At 38.1% G+C, this 9890-nt stretch overlaps 2 protein-coding genes across 2 annotated transcripts; one reads left to right on the top strand and one right to left on the bottom strand.

Annotated features, from left to right (window-relative positions):
* The first annotated feature begins 770 nt into the window (after positions 1–770).
* Positions 771–4323, top strand: LOC113779931 (uncharacterized protein At2g34160-like). The gene is made up of 5 exons (XM_027325722.1): positions 771–1037; positions 1802–1850; positions 3207–3269; positions 3366–3430; positions 3914–4323. Exons 1-5 carry the CDS (start codon positions 918–920, stop codon positions 4007–4009), a joined length of 393 nt encoding a protein of 130 aa, XP_027181523.1. The 5' UTR covers positions 771–917; the 3' UTR covers positions 4010–4323.
* Positions 4324–5038: 715 nt separating this feature from the next.
* LOC113781362 (adenine nucleotide transporter BT1, chloroplastic/mitochondrial) lies at positions 5039–8533 on the bottom strand. Its single transcript, XM_027327281.1, has 3 exons — positions 7434–8533; positions 6225–6386; positions 5039–6142 (listed from the first exon to the last, which is right to left on the bottom strand). The coding sequence occupies exons 1-3, from the start codon at positions 7995–7997 to the stop codon at positions 5669–5671; spliced, it is 1200 nt and encodes a 399-aa protein (XP_027183082.1). The 5' UTR covers positions 7998–8533; the 3' UTR covers positions 5039–5668.
* Positions 8534–9890: the final 1357 nt, after the last annotated feature.

Below are 9890 nucleotides of genomic sequence, written 5' to 3'. Positions count from 1 at the left end.
ACTCAAGAATGCACCTTATCTATATAAAGTAACGCAAGTAAAAAAAAAAAAAAAGTCCCTTTGGTTACACCCATGATTCAAGAAGAAAAGCAAAAAAAGTACTCCTTTCGTCTCATATATTTAGTCATGTTCGGGGATATATATGCTTTTTATGAATAGTATATTTCATCAAAATTTTTTTTTTTGTTTCACTTTTGTCTTTAATTATGTATTGGTCAAAGTAAAAAGTAAAAAGTAATTCTATCACATTTGTCTTTATGCATTATTAATAAAGGAAATAAGGGAAATTTCAGAATATAAAGTAGTTAAAAATATCAAATATGACAAATATTTTGGAACAGTTACAAAAGAAAAGTATAACACTTTTAACAGCATGAAGAAAGAAGTAATACGTTAAATTACGTTCAAATAAAATACTACAACAGAAACAGTGTTATGAAAAAGGTATGCCATGTATAATGTCGAAAAATGAGAGCATATTTGGTTATACCATTGGAAGAAGGTGAAAATAGTCTAATAGAGTTTAGAGTCCACCTATAAAAAGTCAAAAAAAAAAAAAGAAAGAGGAGAAAAATATATCGTATATATTTTCAAAGTGAAGGGTGGCAAAAGTGTAATTAACCCTTCTACTTTGGAGGAAAATACGGTGTCGCTTTATAGCAGCAAAATCCGAATCCTTTTATTTATTTATTTATTTATTGGTGTAGAACCTTCCATTATTATCATCCTCCGAAAAGCCTTTTAAATAGCCTAAAACGGGGGAGGACGAGATTTTATTGCAGCAGCAAGAAGAAAGAAAGAGGCGGGAGGGGAAGCGAGGGTTTTTAGGGTTTTAGGGATTTTACTTTTCCCCTTTAGGGTTTCTTTCTGCAATTTCATTCCGTCTTTTAGTCTGAAGGGGAAAAAGCTCAAAAGGGATGGAAGGGATAACGGAGGGAGTGAAGAAGGTGAACTTGAATGAAACTACCCAGAAGAGGAACCGTATCCAAGTCTCCAATACCAAAAAATCCCTCTTCTTCTATGTTAACCTTGCCAAGGTACACACTTTTCACTCACATAATACTTTTTTTTTTTAATTAGGAAGAAGTTTCTTTTCATGGGTTTTTCTTTTCTCTACTTCTTCTTCTTATTTTTTTTTTATAGGAAAAAAGAAGTAGAAAAAGGAGAGGGGTTTTGAGATTATGGGGTTAAATTGAGGAATATGAACCTTATCGTTTGAGATTATGGGATGTTGTAACATTCTTTGTGGATGGGATTAGACCTCTGAGCAAAAAACAATTGGGTTTGCTGTAATAGAAGGAAATTGTGGGTTGCTGAAGTTAGTTGTTACAGGAGTATCTGTTTTCCAGTCTATGCTTGAAGGGATGTAGAATTGGAGACCAACAGCTCGAATTTTTTCTGCACCACTTCCTTTTCTTTTCTTTCCTCTGCTTTTCCCCCCCTTTTAAGATATTCAGTATATGTGAAGGAGGTTAAGTATTTAGCATCGCTGCTGCTATGTGATATTAATTTCCGAGGAGCTGGTTTAAAATTTTGCTGAGGAAAATTGGCGCAGTGCACGCTTGTTACTCCTTTGAAGTCCCATTTGCCTGTAGTTTGTGATTGCTTCCTGATTAGCTGTGGTGCTGGCTGCTCAAAATGTGGGAGTAGTTGTTGAATGCAGTTGCTCTTGGAAGAGCAAAATCATGAGATGATGTACTTTGTGTGTCTTGAGTGTGTCTTTAGGGTCAGGCTAGGAGTGCATGATTAGATAAAACACTATTTTGTGTGCTCATGCACATTGTGGGTAATTTTTCTGCAGAGGTACTTGCAGCAATACAATGAGGTGGAACTTTCTGCTCTTGGAATGGGTAATAATCTCTTATCTTCTGTTGTTACACAACATATTCTTTAGTTGCTACCTTTGGATATTTTATGCATAATTAACCTATTCAATCATATTTAAAAGTTTTTGGCTTGAGTAGGAACTAAATTGTGGGCATTTTGTTTATGATAGAAGGCATGTATATGACACTGGCCTTTAAAGTAAAAGTAAATCCATTGCAATAAAGAAACTTATTACCTTGTACTTTTCTCTTTCCTCTGCACCTGATTAAGGTCTCTTAGTAAACTTTTTTAATCCAAGGAAAAAGGTCTTCATGAAACAAAATAAGAAAAAGTAATACTATTCATTACAGCTTTGGCCAAAGAAAAAATTGAACCTTCTTGTGTATCTAATTGTCTATTTGCATCCACTTATCCATCCTGTTTAAGTTTTAGAGTAGCTCAAGGAATTGCAGAGTTTGAAACTTGCTGCGCTTACGAATTTTTTTTATGTCTAAAGTGTCTTAGGTGACTCTACTTCAGATATTAATAAACACTGGAGCAAAGTTTGTTCAGTCTTAATCCGTCTTGTGGGCTCTGTGGATATATATTCTCAGAATACTTTTTTCTCTTCATGCTTCAGCCCCTTTATTAGTTCTCTGTGTGCTCATTAAGTTTCTTACGATGAGAAGTTACCCTGTTTTGCTGGCCTCAGAACAAGTTTAACATGATTGGCCAGTCAAGTCTTCATCTCCTTCTGTTAGCCCACAAACGTGCTGAAATTAATAGTTGAAATTGTCAACAACTAAAGCGACTCTACCTATTACTTGGAGTGCACCACATAAATGGTTCAATCTGGTAAACAACTAATGTGGCTATATTTGCTTATCTTCCTCTTAAATGTCACCCATATCACAATGAAATTTGTGCCATTGTTCGACTATCTGAAAGAAGTTTATTTCAATCAACCATTCTCATTGAATTCTTCTACAGTTTAGGTTCTCAATCTTGTTCTGCCATCACAGCTCACAAGCTCACAAAGAAGTCTCTTAGGACTGCTAGCAACCACACAATCATCACTAACCATTTGTCCCAGTTGATAATTTATCTATTTTTCATTTGATTTTAGTATTTTTTTTCCCAAACTATGTAATTTGAACTTTCGATCGATAGAAAGACTTCAGCGGAATTTATTTAGTCCCTTCTTTTTAAGCTAACCTGACTTTTGTAGTCCTCTAGATGAAATGCAGATTTGATGGCCTGCAAATGATGTAGAAAAATGTCTACTGTTTAAATTTCAATTTGCCTTGTGTTGGAGTGCATTCTTCTGAATTTACTGCTGTTTACCATGTTAAACTTTGGATTCTTAGCATCTGAACTATGAATTTTCATACTGCCTGCAGCAATTGCCACTGTGGTTACCATTGCTGAAATTTTAAAGAACAATGGATTTGCTGTTGAAAAGAGTGAGACTTAATTCCCTGCTCTCTCTTCCCTTTATGTTATTTCCTATTCATGATTAGCAGTCAGTAATTATCTTTTCAAATATTCTTCATGTGCAGAGATAAGGACCTTGACTGTGGATATGAGGGATGAGCCTGGAGCACAACCAGTCCCTAAAGCAAAGGTAACTTGGAACATGTATTCATCAATGTAGGGTGTTAGTACATGGACTGCTTCCTACCTATGCAATTGCACATAGACAAAACTGCTTTTAGTTTAATTTGTGTTATCAAACCGGAGGAGTACTTTGTTGGTTGGCCAAATTGGGGAGAACTACTTGATAGAGTCTCAGTAGGAAAACTTTACAAGTTAAGGTTGCGGTTTTCTGTTGGCCCAGATAATTCTGATTACGACTGGACAAGTTTTCTCGTGGAAATTCTGGGTATAAATCAGTTATTTGATGTTATCTGGGATGTGGTTGTTATATTTGCTTTAGTTTTGTTGCCTGCATATGTGGACTAAATTTTTGAAGTTTATGAAACCACCTATTACCCATTCATGATTAGTCTTCTCTTCCTTCTAGTGCAAGTTTTCAATGTGCTTTTGGGGAGCCAAGGATTTCGTTCTGTTCATTAAAGTTGTCATGGTTTCCATTTTTCTGTTTCAGATCGAGATTGTGCTGGGCAAGACGGATAACTTTGATGAATTGATGGCTGCTGAAGCAGAGCAAAGAGATTATGTGGAGAATGAGGATCAGAACTGAAATATGATTCCTGGAGTCTTCTATCTGTCTTCTCTTCTCCTTTCTGAAGTTTGGTTGTCTGTGCAAATACCTAAATAGAAAGAACAAAATTTGGGATCTGCAATGGTATTAATTTGGATTTAATTAAAACATATCCCTCTGTATTTAACTCTTAAAATTTCATCATAGGGTTCTTTTTAAATGATTCTGTAGTTCAGAGTATTTGGGATCTTGCTGAATCCTTGGTATCCATTATTCTTATCGCTAATTGTAGGGATTCAATTTTATGGCAATCAACTCGAATTTTTTTGGCTTTGCCAGATATTCTTTGATGATGATTGTAGATTTTGACTATGCAGCTCTGTGGAGAATCACTGTGGTTTTGGGCATACAGCTGACTCCATTCTGTTAGCATGCTAAACTGAATAAGGTTGCAAGAAACTCTAGTTCCTTGTTTCTTGCTTGCCTTCTTTCTAGTTTGTTCTCTTGGAGTGGTGTCTGAGTCTCTATATCTGACTTCTTTTGTCTCGTTTGCTAATTCGTGGGAGCTAGATTCATGTGGCTAGTGGTTTCCTTAACTCAGTCTTGCTACATGCTCCATTAATTCGGCCAAGATCCAAACAATGGATAAGATGACCTAATGAATCATTTTATGGCCTTGGGACATAACCCTTTTGCCTCTTGAGGAAGTAAAATGGAACATATCTTGTATAACTGTTGGATGGGGGTGTTTGATTGCATCAAATCGTTGAACATGTTCGTTTGGTGCTGGCGTTTGAGATGTGCGATCAAAGTAGCATGCCAAATATAAGTCCATTTTATTGCAGGCATTCGAAAGGGTGATCAAAGTAGCATGCCAAATTCATCAGTAGGGCTATATTAAAACCAAGAAAAGAAAGGTTTTTGCGTGTCCCCCTCCCCGGTGCCTCCGAGCCTGGAAAGTAGAGAGGGGACGCATGCACATTAAGCAGCGAACTAGCGACTGCCCCAAAGAGAGAATAGAGAAAAAAACACCAGAATAGAACTGAACTTGTAAATCCGCGCGCAGAATAGAAACGTTAAGAGAGGATCAATTTCCTTCTCCAAATCATTTTCATTTTTATACTAAGCTTTCTCTTTTTGTTAGAAAAAAAAAAAACTAAGGTAACCTATTCAAATGTGATGGTGATAGTCACATCACTAACAAGGCTTCGAGCAATGAAGCTGACAGAGAGAGAGAAGGAATTCCCTTTCGAGACGTTCAGACATCCACAGCCTCAGGAGTTAATAATATGTCAATCCTCCAGAGGTGAAGATTGAGAAGACAGCAGCCAGCCAAGACTATTTTACCAGATTGTATTAGAACTTGGCGTGTTGAAAACCATGAGAACTTCTTCACTGAACTCGCAAATGTGACAAGGTTAGTGCACTTGATCTTCCGCAACTTAATGTTCAAAATTTGATTCTTTAAACCAGGAAAACAAGAATCAAAACATCGCAAAGGTCCTTGAGAGCATCACTCCTCTCATCCTACAAACTAAACGAATAAGCTAATCCTCCAAGATAAAGACCACAGACGGAGGAAAAATGCCGAACACCAGTCAATTTAGTATGAAGAAAACCTGTATCCTAGCTTTCATATGTATTTATTGGGATGTATGGAGAGCACTTTTTTTATTCCTTCCTCTAAATTCAGTGCTTTTACCCCTTGTCTTCTTCCTCAACTAATATTCTCTTGCATGCTTCATAACACATGAAAGAAATTCCTGCCGCAGGCACCAACTTTATACAGCTTGGTCCGAGCCCTTTATATAAACCTTGGATTCCTTCCTGTTCAAGTATGCTAGCAATAGCGTGAAGCACATTCTTGTAGACTTGTTTCCCGCTGACAGCTCCAACCTGCATCTGTTTTCGGGCCACCTCAAGAGGGAAGGTAGCACTACTTGATATGGCACCAGCTGCAGATCCAATTAGCAGGGTTTCTATGTTCCCGATCCTCTCCTGTTTGAAAACTTTTCTGTATACCTTTCGTAATGTATCATAAGCACAGTAATTGGTTGCAGCGTACGGAATCACTCCAATGAGACTTGGAGCAAGACCTCTGTAGAGTTCTCCAGGTCCACCCTCTTGCAATATTTTGATAAATGCATCAAATAAACCATCATAAACTCCTCGCTGCACATTGCAGGAAGAAAGCCAATCAGAATAATGGAATGCAAAAACTGTAACAGCAACAGGAAACCATGCTTGAGTTTACCTGGATGGTTAATCGTGTCTTGACTAACTCAAGTGGATAGGTCACCAATGTTGAACTGACTCCAGCACAGGCTCCTGCAACTAATGAAGCGGGTACAGGAAGCTTGGGCTGCTCCCCTGATTTGGGTGACAGATTCTTATTGACAGTATCATAAGCAAATAGCTGCAAAAAGACAGATGCCATTTAGCTGTGAACTGAAGCACGAGATGACAGATTCAATATACACTACCGAAAAACAAGGGAACATGCATTTGAAATTGGAATGCAATAATGTTAAATTTTCCAGCCAATCAGAAGGTAATGGAAAAGAAACAGAGGCCGTTAATACCTCAATCTCAAAATGCAAATAGAAAAGGCAATTTAACTGAAAAGCATACATAACTTCAAGCTTCATAGAAAACATGGCCAGGAAGAGAGTGGAACAGGATCTTGCAGCAACATCCAAACAGAAATCTGGAAAAGCTTCAGTCAATGTATCAATCATATCCACCCAGGCTTAGTCATACCAAGGAAACATTTACATTAGTCAGCTACAAAATTTCCCTTTTGACAGAATTCTTCAAGTATTGAATTCGTCAATCGTCATGGGGTAAATTTTCATCACCTGATCACTTGCTTCTGAGTCATTCACACTAGCGCAAGCAACTATTCTCAAGCTCATGACCTTGGCTCACAACATTGAACAGTTTGCCCATTACCCAAAACTATGGTTTCAGGAGCTCAAAATTGACTCTGATAAATGCGCGAGGACAAAAGGAAAGCCCAAAAAGTCTACTGCAGGTTAGTGGAATTTGGAGAAACTGCATTTGGGTATCCTTTCTTCTGGTGAGGCAGAAACCGGCAAACCTTTTTAATCATGTATAATGCACATCACCCAATAGCTAGTTATCAATGCATCTGGTGGTTAGTAGTAAATACAATTCAATCACCCCTGGCATGAGCTACCAGTAGCCTACTTATGCCCTTCCTAGACATGGGCTTGTGAGTCATCCACTAATGGAAACTATGCTTTAGGACATATCACGACCAGATAAACGCCCTATAAAACCAGAAAACAAACCAACTATAAGATGCATCAGACACTACAGACCAACTTAAAACTGAAAAGCAGACAATTAATTACAGCCTCAGTATCAGAAGCACGGAATGAAGCCAACAGTATGACCCAATGAAAACTAAAATTAACGTAAGGCGCGATCTTTTGTTTACCTCAATGGCTTTGCTAGGCGCAACTCGAATCACATTAACCATATTGCCCCTAAACAATCCTTTCCATCCATCATGCTCCATTATATTATGGAACACCTCAGTAACAGAATGCCCGCTACTCCCAACCATCAAATGAGTTCTTATTGTCTCCAATGGAGCTACAGCAGTCCTGGACACAGCACCGGCAATTGCTCCGCTTATTAACCTCCTCAATGAAGGATTTGCGACCTTAACTTTAAGTTTAAGCCCAGTCTTCTTCTTCTTAACCGCCCCTTCCTCCTCCGGAATGCCCACGATTTTAAACCCCTCAGGAGATGACACATATTTCACATATAAATCAGTGCAAGGCAGCTTGAAACCATCTTTTTGATTTTCTCCTCGAGGATTTGGTGAATTTGGAGAAACATCGAAACCCATATTCCCCACTTGGCCTACCGAGGCAAAGAGGCCACCAACAGGGTATAAATTATCATCTGGGAGGAGACTCCATTGAAACCTGAACTGAGAATTTGAGGAAAACCCATCACTCTTATACTGCAAAGATTGCATTTTTGTTCCCCCCATTTCTGCAAAACCTTCAAAAAAATGAACGGAACCCTTCTTTTGCCTTTCCCTTCAATTGGATGAATTCAGTACATACCCAAGTTGCTAAGCTTTCATGTTTCTAAGCAATTTGGGTACAGTGAAGGAGCAAAAGATTCGGTTTTGGGGAGAAGGGTATTAAAAAAATGCATTCTTGACTACTGGGTAGACAAGAATGATTAGATTAGATTCGTTTTGGGAAGAGAATAAAGAAAGAAGCAGTTTTTTGAGACCGGTTTACCAAATTGAATATATTAATATATATTTTTTTGTTTGATTCGCTACTGAAGATTGAGGAATCTTGGGACGGATTATTCTCACGAAGGAGGAGAGGTCGGGGGAGGGGGTTCTATTGAGGAAGAGAAAAATGAGAAACAGGTTGGACGGACTCTGTTCTCCCTTTTCAACCCCAACAGAAGAAAGGAAACTGAAATGACGGAGAGAAATTTGCTGTTTTTTGGTGCGCTTATATGACAGGGCGGAGATTGTATTCGTGGTATATCTTTGCCATGTATGAAAACCAACAAATATTCGAAAAGCAAAGAACAATTCATGCAAATTGAGCTTTTATGCTTGCCTCTGATTGTGGCTGCAAAAGTGAGTTGGTGGGGATGAATAGTATGTACATTGGGCTGTGCCTCATATTACAGTGTAGCTAGTTAGGTTATGGGCTTTAAGGGCCAACTGAATTCATGGATTTTTGGATTCCAGGATCAGATCTCCTACATCCACAACATCCAAATTGAATCCTATGTGTTATTTTATGTTTGTGGTACGACCAAATGGATCCAATATCAGTAAGCAAGCCTCCACCCTGTTGGGCAAATGTCTTACCACGTTGCTACACCTTCTTGATGCATTTTCCCCGTCAACTCAGCTCTCAATAATGAATAAAATATACAATATAGGAGGATCCTAATGTAACACACTTTTTTTTAAAAAAAAAAAATTTTCAATAAGGAAAAGGGAAGATTTAAGAAACAATGAGAGGAAGAGTCCTGGGGTAACATACTATCTCGGAATTGGAGACTCAAATCTCGTGTTGGCTGGGGGAGCTAATGAGTTGAGTTTAGCCGAGTTATTCGCAAAACTCCAACTCGAATGCTTAAAACAAAAACTCGAACCCGAGTTTTACGCGTTTTAACCTCAAGTATCTTGAGTTTGTATTGATTTCAAGTAGCGCACTATTTGAATTGGGCTCGATTTGTTTGAGCCTCCAAATCAGTAGGCAAACACACTGGGATGTCATTTCTATGTGGCGCAGTGGGCAGATGTGTCGGTGGATGGGTAATTTGTTTATGGGCCACTCAATGGATTTTGTACTGTGAGGATGGGCATATGAAGACATGGGCTGGAGCAGAGCTACTTTTTCTGGAAGCCTGGGTCCTGACGAGGCTCCGAATTTCCAAAAAGCATCCTTCTAGAATTAGGGATCACATCTCCAAAGAGAACCTTTCGGCACGCACGTTGGTATTGGCATAGGAATGTTTAGGAAGTCAAGATTTTGCACAAGCAGACAGCAACGGATACCATTACCACATAGGAATGGATCCCTAGACATCCGATAGAGTTGGAACAATACCAAATAGGGATGCAGTTATGCTGCTCCTGCGGAATAACCAAACGTCACTTCAAACTTTAAAAATTAATATTGGGCTCATTTGGATAGAAGATTATTTGATAAAAAATATCTGAAATAATACTGTAACACTTTTTTCTAAAAAAAAAAATTCTAGCACTTTTCGCGATAGAGTGATTGAAAATTATGCTTACGATTTGAGGAATATGAAATTTAAGAATTTTTTTTCCCTAATCTTGATAAGCAAACAAGCATATTTTTCGTGTTTTTTTGGCATAGATAATCCTTGCAAATAT

This window comes from Coffea eugenioides, chromosome 8 (genome assembly GCF_003713205.1).
Source record: "Coffea eugenioides isolate CCC68of chromosome 8, Ceug_1.0, whole genome shotgun sequence".
Lineage (NCBI taxonomy): Eukaryota > Viridiplantae > Streptophyta > Magnoliopsida > Gentianales > Rubiaceae > Coffea > Coffea eugenioides.
The sequence above is the reverse complement of the archived record's forward strand: the minus strand, read 5'-3'. Positions and strand labels throughout refer to the sequence as shown.